The following is a 24,699-nucleotide window of genomic DNA, read 5'->3' on the forward strand; positions in this document are numbered from 1 at the left end:
ATTCTCACTTTTTTTTATGACAAATGAAAAGACGACTCTCACTTTGATGGTAGTGACTCTCACTTTAAAATAAAAAGTGAATCAAGATCCTTTTATAGATTGGAATAAAATATAATTTGCATTCACACAATTATTATCTTAACATACTTATCAATCTACTATAAAAAAGCAATTTTCTCACTTGCAAAGAATAAAACTATAGTGTAACATATCTTACTTCTCAGAATTTCATATAAGGACTTATAAATTTATTTGTATTTTTATTTTATTATCCATTAGGATTTAGGAAGTGATAATTTCAAATTTTTGCAAATTGAAAATTTAAATAGATATAATTACAATTACGCAAAGCGTCTAGACAACAAAGTTGCTATGGTGTAGTGGTTATCACGTTTGCTTTACACGCAAAAGGTCCCCAGTTCGATCCTGGGTAGCAACAAAAGTCTTTTTTTTAAACCAAAAAAAGAACAAAAAAACATTTTTTAGAAATGAGCATTCATATCTGTGCATTTTTAACAGATATCAATTTAGAGTTTACTGAACATAAAAATTTATTGAAATTTTAAAATTATAAAAACATATTATATTTAAATAAAATTATAAAAGTCTACGAGTGACTTTTTGTATATGTAAATTTATTTTTGTACCTTTGTAGCCAATGTTTTTGTTTGAAATATACATCCATATTTTTTTTGTTTGAAAATTTATATTATTTCGTGAAAATGTATACTTTTTGAATAATATGTATTTAAAAGAAATATCCATATGAAGGAATCAAATTAATTTTAATATTTACGGATATGTTTTTTTTATATATAGGGTTCTTTAAGGAATCAAATTAGTTTTAAATTTAAGAATATGTTTTTTTTTATATATATAGGGTTTTTTTTTATATGTAGGGTTTTTTAAGGAATCAAAATAGTTTTAATATTTAAGAATATGTTATATATATATATATATATATATATTTATATATAGGGTTTTTTGTTTATTTTTTATACGGGTTCATTTATCGTACACAATTTTTTTCTTGTGTAAGGTTGCACAAACCTAGTTTGACCTCCTATCATACGTTTTTAGCAAGTCATTCTTTTTTTAATTTAATTTTTTTGTTTACACTATTGGCCCACATTTATCATAAACTTTATTATGACCCAATCAATATTTCAAATAATTCAAAGTTGGCCCTGAAGTCTTCTAAATCCCATATGACCCATCTTCTTCCCCACTTCTTCTTCTTCCTTCTACTTCCACCCTCACAAGTCACAACCAACACAATACAGTCCACCACACTTTTCTCCGGCAAAATCTTCACACGTCCCCTTCAATCAGACCACCGACCACCTCTTATCTCCATTGCTCGTCGTCGCCGCCATAATGGAGGATGATCAATCTACCACGCACACTCCACCAGATCTACCGCGCACACTCCACGACGACATTTTGCAGAGCCACTGTAAAGAGGAAGAAGGGAAAAGAAAACCAAAGAAAAAGGAGTGTCAGATATAGATAGAGATCTAGATAGGGAGAGGGGAAATCAGGATAGGGAGAGGATTATCAAGAAAACAGTGATAAAGATTCAGATCGGTGAGAGAGCAGATCTGGCCATGGCAACTACGATTCAGACGAGGGGGAGCGACGTGAGGGGTACTGTATCTGGGTGGGAAGCGGCAAGGAACGTCAGCGACCTTGAAGAAAAGCGATGTTGGGTACTGTATCTGGGTCTTGATGAGGTGCAGATGCAAGACTCATAAGCTACAACACCATCGAACCACAGTATAGCTTCACTTTGCCGAGGGTTGAAGGGGAGTTTCATGGCAGAGGGGGAGGAAGTGCACTGCTAAACGTGGTTGCTGGATAAACTATATGGGCTAACTTTAAAACCCCTAAAATTGTTGGACTAAAAATTATAAGAAAGATGGGCCAAAAGTGTAAAAGGATTATTATTTATTTTGAATAATGGTGACTTGTTGTAACTTAGTATAGGAGGTCAAACTAGGTTTGTGTAACCTTGCACAAGAAAAAAATTGTGTACAGTAAATGAACCCTTTTTATACGAATACAAATTAGTTTTAATATTTATGGATATGTTTTTTTTTTATATATAGGGTTTTTTTATATTTTTTATACCAATACAAATTACTTTTAATATTTATGGATATGTTTTTTATTTTTGAAAATTTATATTATTTCATGAAAATATATACTTTTTTTTGTTACAAGGAGGGGCATGGCCCAGAAAGCGAAAACAAACGCTAGACCACCGGAGCACGCAAAGAAGCTAAAGAAGCTAGTGCTTCTTCCGCATCCTGAAACAAAAGGCTATGACATTCCGCTAAGGTAGAGGACAGAACTTGAGTGTCAAAACCAAATACATGCGTCGATTTAGTAAGGCAGTCTGCCAAAGAGTTGGCTTCCCGCAGGACATGGTGAAACTTGATTTCCATCCCATGTGTAACCCCTCGATGAATGGCTCGAACTAGTTCCAAGTAGGGGTTAATCAAATTAGCAGTACTAGTTGAGTTCACTGTTGCAATAGCCTTTGCTGAATCACATTCGATCACCACTCTAGTAAAACGATTGGAACTTAAGAGCTCCACCGTCGTGCGAATCGCCTAGAGTTTCGCAAGGAAGGGATTTGAAGTACCCAAACAACGACAAAAGCCTTGCACCCAACGGCCAGAACTGTCATGAGCTACCCCGTCGCACGTCGCCGCCCCATTATTCCAGATCGAGCCATCGACGTTGATCTTAATCCAGCCAATTGCAAGGAATAACCAGCTAGTGCTTTTCTCGCTCGTAGGACCTGTTACATCATCAAGCAAAGCCAAACAAACATCATGGAAGCTTGACATAACCCAGCCTTGTATCTGAGTACTATCCCACTTAACGTGATTGAAGACCACATCGTTTCGCACACGTCATATGCACCAGACGTTAATTGCAAAGCGCTTTGTCCACGCATCTCTATCCCAACCTTGTAAACCACCCCTCATGTTCCATAGAATCCAAGCTTGTAGTTCCATGGAGAAGAATTGCGACCCCCACTAGTAGGTAGATTTGAAAGCCAAACGTGTTTAACCACCGGGCATTCGTGAAGAGCATGGATCACTGGCTCGCTCAACGTTCCACAAAGAGGACAAAGATCACTATCTGCCAAGTGATTATGAACACGTATCTCGTTCACCATGAGGCCATTATTGAGGACCCTCCAGAGGAACATTCGAACGCGTGGAGCTCCCTTCCACCGCCAGAGTAATCGCCACATTGGGTCTGTCCCCGTATCCTCCATGTTCTCCGTCAATAGCTCATAGGCGGAAGCGGTAGTATAGTTACTTGTTGTTGTCCTTCCCCAAACCGGTAGATATGGTGCAGAAAGAGAGGCGACAAGGCAATGATTCAATGATCTCCTGGAACACAACATTGGGTACAAGCTCGACGAAGCCTGCAGTATCCCAAGTGCCATTACTGCCAAGGAACTCAACTACCACACGATTAATCGACGCTGGTGGGATAGACTGAACAACAACCTCCGCCAATAAGATACCCGACGCGAGCCACCAATCCTGCCAGAAGCGCACCGCCTTGCCATCACCAATCTGCCAACGGGTTCCACAGGAGAAGGATTTCCACGTGTTTTTAACCCCATTCCAGATGGAAGATTCAGAAGCTCGATGATTAATTATCGACATAGCATTTTTTCCACGGCCATACTTGTGTCGGAGTACACGAACCCATAGATCATTCGGTGCATAGATAAACCCCAATTAATCTTCATGAAAAATCATTTTAGAAAAAAATATTCTTTTAATATATTATTAAATATAGATAGATAGATATAAAAAGATTTATAATAAATAATTTTTTTAATATTTGATAATTTATTATACTATATTAAAAAAAGGCTTATTAGCACTTTTGGTCCCACAGGTTTCAAAAATGTGCAAATGGAGTCCCTCACGTTTAAAAATAGCATTTTGGTACCCTGACGTTAGTCTCCGTTAACAGTTTTGGTCCCCCAGCTGATTTCCGTCCAAAAGTTAACGTTTTTTTGCTGACGTGGAATTTTTTTAAGTGAGATGGCATGACATTAGGAGAGAGAAGACTTCATTAGACTCACCCATGTGAGCTGCACATGCTTCCATCTCTTCACCATTACCCACTACCCATAAACATTATGATCTTCATCTTCTTCCTCTACATCTTCACAATCTTAACCCAGAAAATAAAACTCATTAACATGGAATTTTTTTTTCAGATTGAACAGAAAAAAAATAGTTCAGAATGTTTGTACAAAGAAGGTTGATTCCATGGAAGGAATTATATATTGTATTGTCACTAATTCAGAGCTTGATTCCATGAAAATCATTAAGAGAAAAAAATTCAAAAGACAATCACAAAACCACCACAGAGTGAAGGAAAGAGCGTTAGAGCCACGAGATTGGGAGAAGAGGCGAGATGACCTTTCTTTTGGAAAAGGAGAAAACCACACAGCCGCCTCAGCCATCACCTCTTTTCTCAGCCCCAAACACGAATCACGACCGCCGCCTTTATCCTTTACTTATCTTGATTCAAAAAATCGAGAGAGAGAAAGTAGAGATTCAGAAACAGAGAGGGAAGCAACGATTCAGAAATAGAGAGGGGTTTCTGGGTCCATCGCACCTCCAATGCGTCCTAGATCTCCATCTCAACAACAAGCAAACCCTCCCCTCCGTCGTGCCCAGGACTCGCCGCTGTGCCATTTCCCCTATGCCAGTTGCGCCGTGCTACCGTTTTCCCCTCGATCTCGTCCCTCAGATCACTCTCCGAACCAAGATCTGACATTTTTCATCCCTCACCGTCTCAATCTATTTTCCCCTTTCATCCCTCACTTGATCTCTTTCTCTTAATGGGAGACTGGGAGGTTGGGGTTAGGGTTTTGATGGGGTTGGGGCTGAAGAAGAAATGGACAAGATGATGCAGAAAGAGAGAAACGATGAAGAAGATGTTTTTTTTATAATTAATTTTAACTATTAAATTTTATTTACTTTCAAAAAAACAATTATTAAAAATTCCACGTCAGCAAAAAAAGTTGACTTTTGGACGGAAATTAGCTAAGGGACCAAAACTGTTAACGGAGACTAACGTCAGGGTACCAAAATGCTATTTTTAAACGTGAGGGACTCCATTTGCACATTTTTGAAACCTGGGGGACCAAAAGTGCTAATAAGCCTTAAAAAAATTACGCGTGCAACGCACGAGTATAATTTTTAGTACCTAGTAAAATAATAATACAATACACAATATTTGCTTTAAAAGTAAATGAAAAAATAAAGACGAGATTCAATTTTCATTTATGTAAACAAGTATGAGGAGGAAATTAATCATTACGATCAACGATAAATAGCTTCCCTTATCCAAAAAATGAAAAGACGAAACGAATCTCTATTCAAAATTCGAATGTGCCATTCCCCATTCCTTATCCAATTATCCTAATCGCCGTCAATCATAAATAATCAACGGTCAGCAATTAAACTCACACACACAATGTTACGAGAACCGTGCCTATAATAAAACCACCGTGTAATTAATTACAATCATAATAAAACCACCTCAAATTTCTGTTAATATCTCTCTCGACTTTTCATCTTCCCTCTTGATTTTCCCTCACTTTCTCGTCCTTTCTCGCCTACCAAACACCACCGTCTCCTCCTCATCCACCGCGACACTCGCCGCCGCACATGGAGATGTCAATGGAGGATTCGCGCTCGTATGACGAATTTCTTCTCTCCATGGTTCTCGGCGCGTTTCTCCGCTTCGGACGATCTCCACGATTTTCGAAGAATTCTATACCCATTACGCAACGAATATCTAGTGCTCCGGCGGCGTTTTAAGGTTCTTTCTTCGATTTCCAACTTCCTTCGTTGTTTTTAGTTTTTCTTTCGCTGTTTCGGCTTGAAATTTCCAAGTGTTAGGATCGTTGACTCTTTGATTTCTTGCCACTCGTCGAATCTTGGTTGTTAGTATGGTTAGGTTTGTCCAGAATTTCAATCTAGAAGAGAGTCTGTGTCAAACGGAAGTTTCAGTATGAGAAATTTCGCTGCTATGCTATGCTCCTAGGGTTTGGTTTGGTATGAAGATTTCAATTTCAATGTGTTTGAGATCTTGATCTGGAAATAGGTTAGGAGTTTTGTGTTTTTGGAATTTCAGTGGAATTCTTGTTGCGTTTGTTGAATTTTGAATTTGACCTTTTGGGCGGAAAAATTTTACATGGCGGAAAGAAGGTTGGAATTGGGGCCTCCGAAGAGTGCTTCTACCAGTTTGAAAGAAGAGTCGGCGAGAAAAATGCTGAGAATTGTTAGATCTCAAGGGCACCCGTATGTCGAGCTACGTGAGGATGGGAAAAAGCTCATATTTTACTGCATTTTGTGTCTTGCGCCGTGTTATGGTGATACTGTTCTGTTTGATCACTTGAAAGGTAATCTTCATAAGGAGAGATTGTCTTCTGCTAGGAAAACTTTGCTAGGACCAAATCCTTGGCCTTTTAATGATGGCCTTGTTTTCTTCAACAACGCTGCCTCAACTGAAGAAGATAAGGACTCGGAAACTAGAAACGGTAACCGAAGTAGGTTGTTCAACTTAAGTGACAATGAAGATGATCTTGCGATTGTGGAATTTGGTGGAGAAGTTCAGTCCGATGTTCAGCCAATTTCAACTGATGGCATACCGGTTGATGATGGTACGTTAATCATTCCTCAATTAAAGATTGGGGATGAAAATTCTGATGTAAAAGTTAGAGAAGTGGGCTGGGGGAAGATTGCTGCAAGGTTCCTTGAGAAGCATAACACTTTGAATGGGAATGGGATTAAACGAATATGGTGTGAATGGTTAGGAAAAGAGAGTATTAGTCAACAAGATGGGGTTGAGGTTCTAGAGCATGATTATGCAGTTGTAATTTTCTCTTACAATTATGAATTGGGTCGGTCATGCTCATGGCTTGCTGATGTCAAGTCATTGCTCCCGTCTGATTCTATGACAAAACCAGAAAATGAAGGGGGATGTGGCCAAAAGAGAAAGGCACCATTGTCTGACTCTGAGGATACTGATGATTCTTTGAGCAACCAGTGTGATTCATCTGCAGGAGGGTCTTCAGCTTCAAAAAATGACACCTCATTAGTGGCACTAGATCAATGCGACAATCAACTTCTTCGCACAAAGATTGTTTCAAGCAAGGCTGTGAGGAAAGAATTGAGGCGGCATCAGCGCTTAGCAGCAGAGAAAGCATGTAACATCTGTCAACAAAAAATGCTTCCTGGTAAAGATGTAGCAGCACTCTTGAATTTGAAGACTGGAATACTAGTGTGCAACAGTCGGAATGAATCTGGGGTAAAGACAGTTCATTAATTCTCTGAATCCTGTTTTGTTATTCTGGTTGTTATTAATAAAACTTGTATAAAAACGTGAGATATTGAATTGTATTCTTAACAAGTGTTCTAACTTCTAAACTCAGGGAAAGAGTTACATTGCTTATCACATTTTACATTGGCATATATATGCAGGCATTTCACGTGTTTCACACGTCCTGCCTTATAAACTGGATGATTCTGTGTGAATATGAAATAATAAAAAATCGTTTAGCTCACCCAAGTGTTAGACAAGGAGGGAACGGAAAGGTTGGATCACATCGCAACAATATTGGAAAAGGAAAGAATATGAAAGCTGATAGGGTGGTAGAAACTGTGTTCTGCCCAGAGTGCCAGGGTACTGGTCAACTCGCTGATGGAGTTGGGTTGGAGTACCCAGGTTTTTTTACTATGGCTCAGGTTTGTTTATATCCTTTCCTAATCTTCCAGCTTATCTAATTTATTTTAATCCTCGTTTTTTTCTTCTTCTTTTGGTTCTCTTTGACTTTGAGCATGGATATTTTTATTCTAGGTAAATATTTGTCCTGAGTTTAATTAACAAGTTGATTTGGAATTAATTGGACATTGCCAAATCTTCTTGCAGATATTCAATTTCAAAATGGAGGCAGCTGTTGCCCGCCAAAAATGGATCAGTAGCCCTGAAGATTTGCAGAATTGCTCAATTGGGTTTCACTTCCCTTCACAATCTGAAGCAATAGTTGAGGTTTATAGCATTTCTGGATTAATTTTCATCTAAACTTGGATAGAATTTCATCTTCTGATAATATTTTGTGATTGCTTTGGTTACAGGAAAAAGTGGAGCCTATAAAATTGCTTCGTTTTTATCGTGTTGACGATCAGAGTGAAGGCATGGAAAATTAAGAATTGTAGAAACTTTATGTCTAGTTTGTATGTCTGACTATATTGGTTTTACATTTTCAAGAACTGTGTCGCATTTTAGGTAAATGTAGGTTGGTAGACTGGGTTATATAACCTTGTAGATTGTCACGAGACTTAGCATCGTGTATACATGTTATTGAGGGTGTATGAATGCACATTGCTGATATATGTGGTTAAGGAAGAGCAGATGTCGATCTAGAGTTACATTGCTGCTCCCTCACTTCTTCTTTCTCAGATTTATTTTCGTATTTTGTAGTTAATCCTTGCTAATTGCAAGCTCTAGAATTCAGAAGTAGAGATTTCGATTTATTACTAACACAGTGCTTGTTTGTGAAAAACCGAAAACGGAACAATTTTCTTTCCAAGAAACTGTAGTGTGTTTGGTGAGTCTTTTAAACTTTGTTCAAATTTATTTTCCTCTTGTAACAAAAAAAAACTTTGTTCAAATTTTAGGAGGAGAATGATTTGAAGAGGTCAAACAATTTCTCTCTCCCCTCCAAAAGTGGCGGATTTGAGAAAAAATAACTTGTTTTGTATATTTTCTCTTGCTACAATTTTCAAATGTACATTTTGTATAATTTAAAACTTTTGTAAATTTTGAAACTTAGAAGTATATTTGTTTTAAAACTTTTCTCCCCCGCTCATAAGCCAAACAATGATTATTTTTCTTCTTCCCTCCCCTCATCTTAAACAAACATGATAAAAATTAAAGTTTTCCATTCTTTTGAGTATTTGTCTATTCCAATTTCTCCCATCCCCTCTTTCCTTTGATCTAAAACTATCATTGTAGACAGTTTCCGTTAATGTCGTTTTTTTGATTTGTTTTTCGTTGCTTTTGTTCGCCGTAATGGTAATTCTGTTGCTGACTTTTTAGCCAAGAATGCTTCCTTATGTGCTGGACATGTCTAGCTTGAGGAGGTTCCCCCTTGAGGTTGAACCTTTTGTAGCTGTGTATATTTTTGCTTCCATGCCACCGGTTTAATATATTTACAGGAACTTTTCAAAAAAAAAACTACCATCATACAAATATGTTTTTTGGTCAAAAAAAGAAATGTACATTTCTTTTCAATAAATAGAAATTATTTTTTCTCTCTTTTCTTATTGGTCAAAAGCCACACTCACGTTCTGGGCCTTCAGCAAGCCCAGCCACTGGCTTTTGGCATTTGAAGCCGCCAGACACAAAGAAAGCTTAAAATCGATTCCAGGTTCAAATTTTCAGCTGTGAAGCTTGGTGATGAGTGTTTGAGAGAGTAGTGAACAAGAACCATGATGCTTCTTCGCTCAAGATGGAAACAACATTTCAACATGTCTCTTGTTTCTAGGCCATTTCCGTTGTACTACTCCACGGAAGCTCCGGTTGATTTCTCAGCTCTCGAAACTCGCGTTTTGAAGAGCGGTGACCCCAGAACTCCAATGGCTCCGATTCTGAACCAGTGGGTCGAAGGAGGTGGAGACATCACGCAAATTCAGCTCCAACGTCTCATCACCCGCCTCGCTTATTTCCGCCGATTCACACATGCCCTTCAGGTTACTTTCTCTCTAAACCCCAACGAAGGTTATTGTGGGTACTTTTTTTTTTCTGATGATGTTCAATTGTTCATTTTGTATTCGCACATGACATGACACTAAGAAAATTATTTGCAAGGTGCAAACTCATAATATTGCTTGGACTATTGTGTTGTGAAGTGTCATATTGACAATATCGGCGGTGTTTGGTTTTCAGTTTGAAAGCATGTTTGGGGCATTGGAATTCGAGATCACACATTCAATGCCCCAAACGTGAAAGAGGCTTTGGACATCGGTTGGCGTTGGGTGAAAACACTTTCAAACTGACAACCTCTAAGCTAGTTTTTTGGTAGAGTTATGCCTACCCGAATTCTAATATGGTATTAGGCCTATCCTAGATACGTTTATTAGAGACTATCTATACATGAGTCACCCGAGTAAGCTAGTTTGTAGAGTTAGGCCTAACCTAAGTTATAAGATTCTCCTGTTTATTTTTTGCAGGTAGAAAATCAAGCCCAATTCAATTCTAACACAACTTGTTTAGATCCTTGTGTGCTTACTTAATTATAATAAATAGTGTATGAACAAGTTAAACTTCTCATGAATTCCTGAATGTGTTTTTTTTATTTATATTTTACTCATATTAGTACCAACGCTATGCATATGGGGATTAATTTGCCTAATGTGATACCCATTTTAGGGACTAATTTTACTTTCCATCATTCAGTAATTTATATGAGTAATGTTGTATTTTCATGAACTAATGATTAGTATGGCTCTTTTATCATATCATGGTTGAACCTTTTAAAATTTAGAGCGAAGGTAACACTCTTTCAGGTATCAGAGTGGATGAGCAATGAAAGGAACTATGATTTATCTTCTGGATTGATTGCTAAACGTATACACCTCATATCTAAAGTTCATGGCCTAAAAAAAGCAGAGGATTTTTTCCAAGGCATTCCTGATGATAAAAGGGGGTTCAAGATCTATGCTTCTCTTTTGAGTTGCTATGCAGAACATAAATCTTTGGAGGAGGCGGAGGCTATCATGAAGAAAATTAAGGAGTTGCGACCTATGCATTTAACGGTGTGTTATAACATATTGCTAAAACTATATGCTCAGAAAGGTAAATATGAGAAATTGGATAGGTTGATGCAAGAAATGAAAGAGAATGACTTGTGCAACGGTGCTACGTTTACCATTCGGTTGAATGCTTACGTGGCCGCAAAAGATGTAGAGGGGATGGAGAAGCTACTAATGCAGATGGAAGCTGATCCTATGGCGACTGTGGACTGGTATACATACTCTACAGCAGCAAATGGTTATCTGAAAGCTGGCAATGTTGAGAAGGCCTTGGCTGCGTTGAAGAAATCAGAGCAATCAGTTAAGGGTAAGAAGTTGAGGCTTGCCTATGAATCTCTTCAATCTACATATGCTGCTATTGGGAATAAGGATGAGGTTTATCGACTTTGGAATAGGATTAAGAATCTTCAAAACTGTTGGAACTCAAGTTACATATGTATGCTGAGCTCATTATTGAAGCTGGATGATTTTGATGGTGCAGAGAAGATCTTGGCAGAATGGGAATCCGAACATAAAAACTTTGACACCAGAATTCCAAATTTGATGATCACTGCGTACTGTAAACGAGGTCTGTTAGATAAGGCTGAAGCATATATCCAGAAGCTCTTGGATAGTGGCAAGAAATTAGATGGAAGTTCATGGGACCGTATGGCTGCTGGATATCACATGGATAATGATATGGAAAAAGCAGTTCAAACAATGAAGAAAGCAATCTTGGCAAATCGACCAGGCTGGAGGCCTAGCCCCTCTACTTTGGTTGCTTGTATCACGTACTTGAAAGAAAAACTTGACTTGGAATCAGCTCTTGAGATTTTGAAGTTATGCAAAGAAGATGGTCATATCAAAATCACTACCTATGATGGACTAGTAAGTTATGCTCATGGTGAAATACCGGATAAAGAGGCCCTTGATTTGATGAAACGAGATTATCAAATGGATGGAAAAAACTATGGGAGAATATAAAAGATGAACACAGAACTTAATTTGTTTTTCTTTTTATGATCAGAAAGTTCGGGTGGCTTCAAATGTGGTCATGAGTTAGGGCATGCCTTCAAGGTTGCTGGTCTTTCAACGCGACCCTCACATCGACTGCGAAAACCGAACACCCAACTTTCTTCAAGCGATCCGTTCTTACCAACGGAGTCAACCTGTATTGTTGGTGTGCTGAACTTAATTTTTTTGATACATGGGCTGAACTTAATTGATCTCAAAAGATGTGTTGTTTCTCCATTGCTGATAACTCTGATTACTTTTCCCATTCCTATTGTTTTAACTTTTAAGTAATAAATATTAGTTGCAACATTCAGCATTATTTTTTTAGAAAATAAATGTGTAATTGTTACGTGTTTAGTGAAGCTTACGTGAAACTTTTTTTCTCTTTAAATTTTAACCTTCCACATCAAATTAACCCTAACTTAAGCAATGAGTTTCTACTTTCAGAGGGTGAATTTAATTAACTAGCAGGGACAAATCTAGGCATATATAAGAAAACGGAACAAACACCCCAGGAGAAAATTTCCTCGATAAAACAGTATACAAATGATATATTCTCCCCCTAAAAAAAATTATTGTATTTTCTAAGTAGTTCATTGTTGATTTTTCCTAATACGTTAAATTTTGCACTTTTTAAATGAGAAATTCAACACGAATAATAATGACAACTCAAATAGAGCAACATGCAGCGCCAGCGGATAATAATTTTTCCAACTTGCAAAAATCCATGAGGAGCAATAACAAATACGCAACAACTAAAAATCACAAATAAAGAGACAAAATATTTTAACATGAAAAAATATTATCAATGCGAGAAGTAAAAAATCATGGGCATTGGCCAAAACACAATAGAGTATCAAAACACAACACAAAATTGCTGAGCATTGGCCAAAGCAAGAAACTCAAAATAGAGAACTTGGAGAATATGAAAAATCAGAAAATAATGTTGTTGTCAGCGCCCAATTTCTCCCACCACATAAAATTTCTTGCCGATCCAACCGTCTAGATTGAAGTACCATGAGTCATGAACCTGCTGTCAAAATTTCAGTCAGTTCTGACGGTGAACGAATAAGAAATCGTGAATCTCTTAGCCAAATCAGACCTCTCTCTTTTACCCTAGCTGACCCATATCCACTTACTTAAGTGAGACAAGTGCGCTTTCTCATATTTTACATTTACATAAGAAATGGTAAATTCTCCCCCTAAAAAAATTTATTGTTTTCTAAGTAGTTCGTTGTTGATTTTTCTCAATATGTTAAATTTCCCACTTTTTAAATTCCGTCCCTGATTAGTTGGTAAATTGTAGTAATCAATATGTCTTTCTCTGTGATGATAATGTTCAGTCTCATGCAAGTTTTGTGCCATTATAGGACAACGAAATTTCAATAAACATTGAAACGGGTTCTTAAAAAAGTGATGATATCAGTATAATATAAACCACATGCATGATGAATGGCTAAACTCGGATAAGCTTAGCTTCATCCTTAAAATCCTCGCTAATCAGTGTCCAGTGGTCCATTTCATCTAGTCTAGAAATTGGCTGAAAGAAACAAAAACAAAATGGACGTTTCTAATCAGAATTCAACACTTAGAGGCATAATAATATATACCATGTCTAGGTGGTGGCTACACAGACAGATGCTGGGGATGATGATTGGTGATCTCATAATCCACAATATAAAATGCAATATTGTATGGTGCATGTACACCGTTTCACTATAGACAAATGGAATGAGATAAGAAAAGAAGAGGAATATGCATGTGATGGATGTAATTTAGAGAAAGAAAATTAAAGGGGTGAAAATATTGTTTTGATTAAGACTATATAAAATGTGATACTCAGCTTAGAAACAAGAGTTTGAAACGGATGCTGCAACCACAAAATAACAAAAAACTGCCCATACCTCCACTTAGTTCTATAACTTTCTTGAATACAATAGTTAAGGTGAAACATCTCTTTCGGTGCACACATCATCAATTTCAGCATTTTGATTTGAAGTGGAAGAAGACTGTTTTTGTTTTTAACCATTTAATTAGTTCATGATTTATGAAAAATGATTTGTTGAAAAAAGTTATTTCATTAGTGTAATCTTCAAGCTTATCAAAAAAAAAAAAATAGTGTAATCTTCAAGTGTCAATTAGATTAGTCTTATGACAATCAGTTGTGGAATACTTTGACAAAAGAAATGAAATATATATCTCCATATAAGCTAGCACGCTAAGCCGCTAATAAGAATCAAACTTTCATCTTAATTAGAAATTAAAACAGTTGTATTTAACCACTCTAATTAGCACCCATTAGATATAATTAAGCTAAAATTAATTTCAATCAAACCAATCTTTTGCGATTCTACAATTTTACATTTTTTTGTAATGATTTTAAGTTTTCATGGGGAATGATTGCTTTAGTTTTTTTAGAAAAATGATTATTTTTAAATTGCTCCCAATAAGAACATGCACGTAAACTTCTTTAAATTAAATTAGTCCAACATGCACGTAAACTATGATTTAAGAAGATACAATGTATTTGCATTTAGAACCATCCTATCCCGTCTTCATTCAAGTTTATTTGCTGATTCAACTTCTCCATTTTCTTTCTTCTTATTTTTTTCTTGAAACATATCACCACTCGTATGAGATACAATTATATGCTTTTTCCAACAAATAATTTTTCTAAAATCCGAACTCATTCCATATCCGCCTTAACTTGCTTACCACTTAACCAAATTAACACTTTCTTGGTATGCTCTTTCAAATTTACGTGCTTATTCAACTCACTTGAAACGTTTGGTATATAGTTTGCAATTTTTTAGTTTATTTTTCTCAATACTTAAGTTTCCTAATATAAAACTACTTATATATATATAACGGTTTAATTGGTTCAACAAATGACGTATTAACTTAATACTTCAATCGTGTAAGTTAATGGTGTCAGACGGTCGTATCAGTTGTGGAAGGTGCTTGTTAATTTTGTGTAGAATGCCAACGATTAAAACAAAGTTATGATCAGATAGTGATGTGAGGATGTGCGTTCGTTGGTGATGATAATTGAGACAGGGACAAACTCATGTCCGTAAAGAAGACGGGAATCGCCCCCTTCCAGACTTTTTTTTTTCCTTAATATTCAAATGTTATATATATCCACTAACTAAAAAAATTATACTTCTATAGTGCATATACTCTAGTCACTGTTGATTTTATTAAATGTTCTAAATTTCTCCCTTACCATTATTTTGTGCTTTAAAAAATTATATTAAGTGATTTTGAAATATTAGTTAAAAAGCATTCAAGTCCATTTTAACAAAACACATTTATGTTAAAATTTAAATTTGAAAACAGAAAACTCACAATCACACCAAATGCACAAGCCCTTATTTTTTCCAAATAAATCTCTCATTTATCAAATAAAAAATGGTGTGTTTGAATTATTATTTTTTAAATAATTTGTTGTCGAATTTCTGGCAGAATTTTTGAAAAATAAACTCATTCAATCCCCAAAATTTAAGCATTAATTAACTATAATTTTGTTCACTTTAGAGCCCATTTCACCTTCGTAAAACTTTTTTTTCCCAAAAAATACGCCATCAACTCCCTTTTCTTTTTTTTGGTCATGGTCATCAACCACAGTCTGCAGAGAGGGTAAAACAAAAAAAAAAAGAGAGAAAACAACAAAATCAAGTCATGTTTTATTTTAAATAATTTGTAGTTTTTAATCCTTGCTACTAGGAATATAATAATGCTACACCGCCCTAACCCATTAGCAGAGCCACCCTATCCTGAATGCAAGTCAAACATGTCATGCAGGCTACATATTTAAATTAACTTGCTTTACTCTAGAACAAACAAACAAAAATTAACCTCTTCCTATTACTTCTGGACATATAAATCCTCATAAAAATCTGGAAATATAAGATAGCTTAGTTTATAACAACCTAAAAGCCAAACATGAAACACAATTGTAAACAATTGTAAATTGAAGGAAACATCTCTGTTATATTACTTTTACAAAAATGAGAGTTAAATTTATCACAAGCTGAAAGCCAAAATCTATAACTAACTAAAGCTAGAGGGTTTTCAGCACTGTTCATCAAAAGAAATCTGCAAGGGTCGGGTCAAGGGTCGGGTCTTGGAGCGGTTTTTCCGTGCCCTATGCAGAGATCCGTTACAGCTACCAGGTACGGTCCCTCAATCTTCTGCTGCATATTGCAATCTTCTGCAATCTTCACCTCTACCTATCCTCTCTATGCAACAAATCTCCTAGGGTTGATCTGGTCATAGAATTTGTACCCTAATTACCCCTCTCATTGAGGTTGAATATCTGAAATTAGTTGATGATGGTTGCTATAAAAATTGGTTTGAGCTTCATTCACGGGCACGTTTGGATCAATCTAATTCCCTTTGCTTACAACACCATGACCAAAGAATCTCTGCTCAACCTTCTCTCCAACGCATCCAAAATTTCTCCAGATTGCATAGATGCATAGCCTTAGATTTTTCTCTCTCTACCAAATCATCTTCCCGATTCAAGCTTCAGAGAGGGAACCAGGAAGATGATTAACCAAAACCGCTTCCTGATTTTATTCCGGATCATCGTAGGCCCTCATGCTTTTGATTAACCTAGCGGCGGTGACGAGAAGAGGAACGAAGTTGAGTGGTTAAAGCACCTCAGCCGTTTTTCTTCAATGTTCTGTGGCTAATTCTCTGCCTCTTTCACAGATTACAATTAGTTCTCACAATGTTTCATTCTAATTAAGATTGTGCACACAACATGTTCGATAGTTTGCTTCAATTAAATTCAATTTGTCAACTGTGTTTTTTTTTTTCCTTTCAGGGATCAGATCATGTTTTCATTCACCACTCTTCACTCCAAATGAGCAGCTCAAGGGAAAACTCGCCAGATTGGTTGTGTTCTTTTCTGAAACATAAGGTATGCTGCCTTTAACTATGTTAGCTGGCTGTTTGATATCCTCAATCTATTGTTTCACAGTTGGGCTTTTGTTCATGCTACTATAATTACTCATCAAGAGTGATAATGTCGTGTTTGGGTTTTTGCTGGAAAGGTTGTGTGCATTGGCCATGCAAATTGATTTCTATCATCTACAGATGCATGCTTTACACATCATAAACTCTTAATGAGTAATTGTTTTGTATTTATTATTACTTTGGCAGTGGCTTAATCTCAAATAAATCTAATGATATTCTTACTCTTTCAAAAAAAAAGGGGGGATGGCTAGAGTGTGCTGGTTTGGAAAGCTTACTGCTTCCTATCATGTGCTTCTCTTTGCTGGTGAGTGGTGATGGTGTCAAAGTAGATGAGGAGATGTCAAAGTTACTTCCTTCTCAGAAAAATAAAATGAGACAAAAACAAAGAAAGGCAGAAGCAAGAGCTAAGAAAGTATTGTACTCATTTCTATAGCTTCTTCTGAAATTGGTGCAGGAAGGGCATTCATTCATCCTATTGTTTTATTTTGTTTTCAGGGGGCAGAGGAAAAGAATGAAGAGTTAAGTGCCAGTGAGGTATCCAAGTCTAGAAAACGGCATGTAAAACTTGTGAATCCTGATCCACATGGGGAGAAGTTATTGCAGGTTAAATTTTAGTGCCTTCAACTTCAGTAACCATTGCAATTCTCTTTAGCATGTGTTTTATATTTTATAATTTAATGGATAAAATAGAAGTTTTCTCCTTGATTCTTACTACCGGTTACCATTATGGTCATTTTCACCAATCACCATGCATATTGACATTTTAGATCTTGGTAGAAAACACTAAATATTTAAGATAATCAAAGGGTGTTATATTTGACTTAGAGATAGAGAATATGGGTCTTAAAAAGTGATAAGATTTAGAAATGCACAAAAGAAAATCACTGCTCATTATTATAAAGGATGGTGTTGCAAGGGCATATGCATTTGCATATCTTTTGTTGCATATGGGAAGATAGGATTTAGATTCATTAGGTGAATGTGAATATTTTTATTTCAAATAAAACTACTATATGGAATTGAGTCACTGACTAATTAAAGTTGATGAAAAAGAAACATACTTTCATTATTTGTGTACTTGACACATTTATCAAACTATTAAAACGTTTGTAAGTTGTCATGTTTATCAAAAACTGATATAATTCCAAAATATTTTTTTACTGTAGTCATTATGATTGTTAGGACTGATATAGTCCGGTTATGCGTGTGATTTTCCCTTCTTAGGTTGATGCTCCACTGTCGGAAGCTACTAAATACTTGAAGTTGCTGCAGAAGAATTCACCTGATTCATTAGAGACACTCTTGCTCTTTTTTGAATTATATACAAGGAAGCAGAAAGTTTTGCTTACCTTTCCGGTAAGTGGAGACCAAACTTTATCTACCAATATATTTTTCTTAAATTTAAGTAATGTTGTCAAGCTATTACTTCTTCCCTTCTCTTTTAAGCACATTAGAAATCTATAGTGTTTGGGAGAGCTCTATTTTGTGACGACTAAACAGTTAATGTCAGTTATAGTATTTTAGCAATTTTATTAGCAGTGGACAAGTCTTTATTTCTGAGAGTTACACTGATACCCAATGACCAGTTCCCACCAAACCACTAACTCCCCCAAAACTAACTAACAGACCTCGCTAACCAAGTCACATGCATGACTACTTCTAAACATCTGTTTTTTCGACTTATGACCAATAGGTTTGTAGTTTCTATTTCTCTGTCAAACCTGTCCCTTTTTAACTGTCACTTAATGTTCTACCAAATCCTTTATAATTATCACTATTACATATTAGGGTCCATAATTTAGGTGTGAAGAACACTGAATTTCTGCTTGACTGATATGGTGTGCACTTATTGGTATTAATTATGAAGACAATTTTTCGATGGATGACCAAGTTGTCTTTAGTTTTTATTTCTATGTCAAACCTTTCAATTCTCGAAATTAAAGCAATGATCTCGCTAATCCTTCAAATTTACCCATTATTACATATCAGATTACATAATGTAGTTGTGAAGAAACTTGAATTTTTGATTGACCGATAGTGTGTGAACGTATTGTACTTATTTTTTTGTATATCCATTATTTAGAGGTCTTCTTAGACTGTACGTTGGCTATGATATACATTTCGTAAGCTTTTTCTGCTGTGATGTGGAACCAATTTTTTTTTGGATAGAATGTTGGTTTATCCCACTTTTTTATGTCACCATATGGTCACATGCTCATCAGTATAGTTAAATTTACTATACTGAGTATTGGATTAGAAGTGGATTAGAGTTCTACATTTTACTGTAATGTAAACAATATTCAACTAAATCAATTGAAGCAAGACATATTGACAAACTCAGAAAACTGACTTTGACATGATAACTGTGGAAGCACTCAACCTCAATAAAAATGAGTAAGCTCCCTCACACACACATGAATGATGGTATAAGCATTTAAAGCTGAGGAAGAATATGCACCAGTACTCCCTAAGGATTCTACTGACTATTCTGTTCCATAAGAAGCCAAGTCATTCAGAGCTATATTCATTTTTGGTCTTTCACAAGTCACAACAATCTCATCATCATGCCTGAACTCTCTAAAGTGTGCCATTTTTCCCAATTCTTCAACTTCAGCTATATTTATTTTCGACAATCACATAATGCTCTCCCAAATCCTTTAACATATCAATTATTACTTAATTTCAACCTTTCTCTTTGGAGGTACATGGATTCACAATTTCTGGTCTTCTATTATTTTAATATATATTTGGTATTCAAAATGATGTTTTTAAAAGTTTACACTATCAGTTGTGACGAGGAATCAGTGTGAAGAACCGTGAATTTCTGCTTAACTGATAGGGTTCCCACTTATTGAACCTATTTTTTCATTTTCTTTTATTTTGATGTCATTTGTATCTTAACGTTTGGGTTTGAACTGCATTTCCTCTTCTGTTTCTACTGTGATATGGAACTAATTATCCCTTTGCTAGACATTTGGTTTATATACACTGATCTCTATTTCTGCAGGTATGATAGATACTATCTCTTTGTTTAAATTCACCAATTGCTTTCATGTACCTCAATATTGACATTTTCATTGGGTTGTTCTTGAAATTGTCTGTGTATGTATTATGAGCATGTTCTAATAGATCTAAGGAGGGTTCTTAACCAATCAGTGTAACTCTTATAGTTTTACTGTCATTCAATCCCAGGGGTGTTATTTGTTGATTTGTTTATATAATAGATAATTTAAGTTACTTTCTCATATATAAATAGCACTAAATCATTGAATCTATTTGTTGTGATGTGGTTTGATCTATTATATAGCTTACAACATGTCATTTTCGTTAATCTACAGGGCCAGCGGATTAAGGCAACAATCAGGAAATCATCAATCTACTGCAATAATTTTCATATATGGATGGTGGAAAGAATGAAAAAAAAAAAAAAAGCATTTTTGAGTGGAATTTGGCACCAAGCGAAAGTTGTTTATGTGTTGATTGATGTAAGGTACGATCAGTGGAACTGGGTTTGTGATTGAAGACCCTTTGTGATCCACTCAATAGGTTATAAAGATAGGTTAGAACTAATGTATGTGTCCTTCAATAGTAGACATGTATTGTCTATGCTTTAAGTAACACCTGAAGTCCTGAATCAAAACCCCACCACTTTTATATCACATTAGGCATCTACTGTATGGTCTTAATTAAATTTACCCTGTTTGAGTGTGTATGTCTGTGTCAGATATACTTTCACATATAATACAACTCTTAAAAAAATTCATCCTAATTAGTAAATAACACCTTAATACTTTTCTAAAAAAAATATAGGTGTGTCCATTTTATCTATTGCAACTAATGTTTACCCTAATCCCACATCGCTCACCAATTGATTACCTCCATTGCTTAATGCTTTTAGTAGAATTATTCTATGCTTTGGTATACATGTAATGTAATGTAATTTAAAATGGATGATATCAGTATAGAATACTTGATCTTTTTGCACAGTGCAACGTCATGCTTTAGAAAGCTTATGGTATTAATAGAAAGATTTCCGGTCGGTCTTCATCTTGGCATGATCAGAAAGCAAATTTCCACTACTTGGTCAGTTTTTTTGCCTTCTTCAAATCCCTCATTAACGATCAAACTTTACTTTGTTATAATTTTGATACACTCCTTTAATGCTCTCACCAATTTCACTATTTTCTCCTAAATTACTTAATTGTAACCGATTTTCCCTAAAATATCTGCACCCTTAATTTTCGGCCACCCCTTTTCTCCAATCTTTACAAGTTTAATTGCAACTGAATAACAAACACTAATCCAATTACAGATTTTTCGCTAATTGATTGATTTTCTCTTTATTTAGTTGTCGACAAGAGTTGGTTATGTAGCATCAAATAAATACGGATGGAGTTGGAGGATGATTTTTTTATGTAGATCAATGCTCACTAATATTCACTAGAATCACCTAATAGTATGCAAAAAGAATATTATATTAACATATTTTAATATAGGGTTAATTTGTTTGATGAGTTGGGGGTGGAGTGTAGATTTTAAGTAAGAATAGATTAAGTGTTATTATCAAAAACCTTGAGGGAGGGGAGTGTATTTTAGTATGTTCTTAGCATACAAATGTATTTTACTTTTGAAATTGGTTTTAAATATTAATTGAATCTAATTTTAAAATTTTTTTTGACAGAATTATATTCTTATAAATATTAATAATACTAATTTTCAGTTGGAGTATTGATTTAATATTAAATTTTAAATTTAAAAAAAATAATATAAATATACGTGGTATGGTGATATATGAGTAATAGTAAAATAAGGAAGCATGATTGGATTTAATTAATCTTAATTATATTTTGTGATATATTAAATATAATTTTTTAATAAAATCAATGACTTAGTCTTCGTGCATCGCACTGTGTGATACATTCTATTATATATGTTTTATTTCCTGTGTGTACTTAGTTTTGACCATCGAAATCTGATTTTGCTTCTCTTTTGTATCTTTTTGTCCGGATTTAAATATTAACTAAATCTATATCTAAATCCTATTGTTACAAATATTAATTAAATAAATTGTAGTTGGATCATTGTTTTAATTTTAAATTTAAAAAATAAATAATATAAATATATGAGGTATGTTGGGATCTGAGAAATAATAATAATAAAATAATTAATCATTGTTGGATTAAATTAATCGTAATTTTTTCAACGAAATCAATGATTTAGATCCCGTGCATCGCACGGGTATAATCACTAGTTTAAAATAAGTGTAAACTTATGCAAATAATAACATATCTCAAGCACCAAATATGCAAGTTCTCTTTATATAATACATCTAGATGAACCCGCATACTACTTATATTCTATACAGGGATGATATTGCCCAGGAAAAATGGATAGAAGTCAGAATAAGAGAAGACACAAAACTGCACAACAAAGGAGGAAAAAACAGATTCTACTAAGTGACTTATCAGCTTGCATCAAATGCCTTCTGATCCTTGGATTACTACTGATCCTGGAATGATCATATGAATTAGGGTATGTATATATGTTTGTTACTTGGTTTCCAAAGACCCTTGCATATATCATCTCGCCAATGACTCCATAAGCTGTTTGTGAACCACCTGTGTTAAGCATTGGTGATGTGTAACTTCCTGAAATTGAGTTGAACTGTTGAGGATGGTGAGGATAATGGGGATGATGATGAGCTTGAGAAGTAGGTTGGGAAGATCTTGATAACTCAGCCACCCATGAAGGAACAAGGGGTCTTGGAGGTATGGCAATCCCTACTTGCTGAGCCTTGCTTTTAGAAGGTGAGGTGGTTTGGCCTTCGCGGCCGTATAGTGGAACGAGGGATGATTGTGAGATTTCTGATTTGCATACCGGACATATAGGCTCCTCCTTTTCTTCATAGTCTGATGAGATGCTGTAGAAATTAAGCCATTTGTAAATGCAGGGCCAACAATAGAGATGACCACACAGAGTAACCACTGGATCTTGCACACAGTCTAAGCAGATGTTGCAATCAAAGCCACCAGAGCCATTTTTATCAGAATCTTCAATAGCATCATCACCGCCACATTTCCACATTTCCAGAGATGATTTGTCTTCAAATGAATCCACTTGGGGCACAGGCTCCTCAAAATACTGCATTGAGGCCATTTTTCTTCTGTCTCACAATGTGTTCTCTGTTGGTTGCCTGAATCTGAAATACAAAAGTTCACATGAAAAATTATAAGTGTCTGCTAACAGATAATTCATCCTCCATAAATGCAGTTTTCTTAATAAAATAAAAATCTAAAAAGGTTTAAGAAAATCAATCTACAAAATTTGTAATCAGATCAAGAAACCCATGTTTCAACCTGGAAAACTTCAAAGAACACCGCTAGAAAATCAGTGTGAATTTTGTTTTAGCATCCCTACCCCCAACTAATCCTGTAGGAAGAAACTTGAACCTACCAGGCATTTTCTAGAAGTGATAAAGACACCACAACCAGTTTTGGTAGGTGAAATGTTTAAGAGCAGCAGCTCACCTAACCAATTTTCTAGTTGTTCTAACACCAAGATCATGTACTTCATTTTCGCCAAACAAGACTAGTCTTTTCAACTCTCAAGGAGAGGACCACCTAAAATAATGTTTTGATGCCTTCACAGCACTTAGAAATAACCATTCAAATTTAATATAATCTCTTTCAAAAGCTATTCTAAGTAAGGACTTATAAAATGGTGGTTGGCACTTAGCACACGGATTTAACATTATTAAACAACATTCTACTTTATTCTAATTGATTCAACCTCAATTTTAGTGAAACCTAAATGAACCATTTTTTTAACCCCAAGTGTAAAACTCACATGTCATGTTCCCTCTTGTTGCAACACCTTACCGACCAAAACTAAGGGTCTGCAGTAACTTAATGTATCAGAACTTAAATCACTTGGTAAGCTTAACTAAATCACAAAGGGATGTATCAGAACTTAAAAATATGTTTATTCAGCTTATTAGAGACTCCACCAAACAGCTTAACTAAATTTGAAGGATTCAAGAATCAACTTACAATTGAGACCAATATGTCAAAATCAGACAACTCTCTAAACAGGAAGCTACTTGGAATGTAAGAGGAAGGAACTCACAAGAGCAATTTCAAAAATCTAAATTCTAAAGTCTAAACCATTGACTAAATCAACATTGTTCAATTTTTTAATGAACTCTAACAGCAATTAAATATCTCTCTTGATCTCACATGTGAAAAATCTTTGAACTGTGGACCATGAATCCATGATGGCCTATACTGAAAAGCAGAGACCAAGGTGCAACCCACTGAAACAAATTAACCAAACAAGGCTTAAGAATGTTCTGAATCCAGTAAAATTTGCAATTGTTGCATTTTTTAACGATTAAAATTGAATAAAATTACTAAACCCAAAAAGATGTGAACTTTAGAAAAAACAACATCATCAAAACTGCAAAAAAGAATCAAGGTAAGAAAAAGAGGACTCTGATACACCATGATTGTAATTGAAAAGTAACATCAACATAAATCTCTGCAAACGAACGATGATTGAACAAATTAGGCAAAAACAAATAAGAGTTCGAAAGACCTAGATAAAAGAAACAGCATAAGCAAAAACAAAAATTGGATTCATGTTCCATGACAGTGGAAATGAGAGAGAGAGAGAGAGAGAGAGATTGATACTTACATGATAAGAGGGGGAAGGAGTTGTGTGTTGAGGGTGTGGGGTGGAAGCTCTGAAAGAAGCTTTGGTTGGTAGGCAACAGAAATGATTGAATGGGGAAGGAGGAAGAAGAAGGAGAGGGTTGAGAAGGGGATGTGATTTTTGTTTTATATAGGAGAGAGGA

The 24,699-nt window shown here is 35.4% G+C and overlaps 4 protein-coding genes and 1 non-coding gene across 9 annotated transcripts; 4 read left to right on the top strand and 1 right to left on the bottom strand.

Annotated features, from left to right (window-relative positions):
• The first annotated feature begins 366 nt into the window (after window positions 1-366).
• TRNAV-UAC (transfer RNA valine (anticodon UAC)) lies at window positions 367-439 on the top strand. The gene has a single exon. It is a non-coding gene; the product is annotated as a tRNA-Val (tRNA).
• Window positions 440-5,569: 5,130 nt separating this feature from the next.
• LOC130746787 (uncharacterized) lies at window positions 5,570-8,486 on the top strand. The gene is made up of 4 exons (XM_057599510.1): window positions 5,570-7,365; window positions 7,539-7,802; window positions 7,987-8,106; window positions 8,193-8,486. The coding sequence occupies exons 1-4, from the start codon at window positions 6,250-6,252 to the stop codon at window positions 8,262-8,264; spliced, it is 1,572 nt and encodes a 523-aa protein (XP_057455493.1). The 5' UTR covers window positions 5,570-6,249; the 3' UTR covers window positions 8,265-8,486.
• Window positions 8,487-9,372: 886 nt separating this feature from the next.
• On the top strand, window positions 9,373-12,183 carry LOC130746788 (pentatricopeptide repeat-containing protein At2g20710, mitochondrial-like). Its single transcript, XM_057599511.1, has 2 exons — window positions 9,373-9,809; window positions 10,626-12,183. Exons 1-2 carry the CDS (start codon window positions 9,549-9,551, stop codon window positions 11,832-11,834), a joined length of 1,470 nt encoding a protein of 489 aa, XP_057455494.1. The 5' UTR covers window positions 9,373-9,548; the 3' UTR covers window positions 11,835-12,183.
• A 3,649-nt stretch (window positions 12,184-15,832) lies between these two features.
• On the top strand, window positions 15,833-20,557 carry LOC130746789 (N-terminal acetyltransferase A complex auxiliary subunit NAA15-like). Of its 3 annotated transcripts, none has more exons than XM_057599514.1 (6): window positions 15,833-16,039; window positions 16,696-16,791; window positions 17,086-17,259; window positions 17,343-17,450; window positions 18,072-18,203; window positions 20,186-20,557. In XM_057599514.1, the coding sequence occupies exons 2-6, from the start codon at window positions 16,735-16,737 to the stop codon at window positions 20,366-20,368; spliced, it is 654 nt and encodes a 217-aa protein (XP_057455497.1). In that variant the 5' UTR covers window positions 15,833-16,039; window positions 16,696-16,734; the 3' UTR covers window positions 20,369-20,557. The 3 variants fall into 3 exon arrangements, with proteins under 3 accessions (XP_057455497.1, XP_057455498.1, XP_057455496.1); XM_057599515.1 differs by lacking the exon at window positions 15,833-16,039 and adding an exon at window positions 16,062-16,548; XM_057599513.1 differs by lacking the exon at window positions 15,833-16,039 and having other exon boundaries at window positions 16,062-16,791.
• Window positions 20,558-22,137: 1,580 nt separating this feature from the next.
• Window positions 22,138-24,699, bottom strand: LOC130746790 (E3 ubiquitin-protein ligase RMA1H1-like). 3 transcript variants are annotated; one of them, XM_057599517.1, is made up of 3 exons: window positions 24,540-24,687; window positions 24,083-24,159; window positions 22,138-23,046 (listed from the first exon to the last, which is right to left on the bottom strand). In XM_057599517.1, exon 3 carries the CDS (start codon window positions 23,001-23,003, stop codon window positions 22,245-22,247), a length of 759 nt encoding a protein of 252 aa, XP_057455500.1. In that variant the 5' UTR covers window positions 23,004-23,046; window positions 24,083-24,159; window positions 24,540-24,687; the 3' UTR covers window positions 22,138-22,244. The 3 variants fall into 3 exon arrangements, with proteins under 3 accessions (XP_057455500.1, XP_057455499.1, XP_057455501.1); XM_057599516.1 differs by lacking the exon at window positions 24,083-24,159 and having other exon boundaries at window positions 24,540-24,699; XM_057599518.1 differs by lacking the exons at window positions 24,083-24,159; window positions 24,540-24,687 and adding an exon at window positions 23,204-24,045.

This window comes from Lotus japonicus, chromosome 3 (genome assembly GCF_012489685.1).
Source record: "Lotus japonicus ecotype B-129 chromosome 3, LjGifu_v1.2".
NCBI lineage: Eukaryota > Viridiplantae > Streptophyta > Magnoliopsida > Fabales > Fabaceae > Lotus > Lotus japonicus.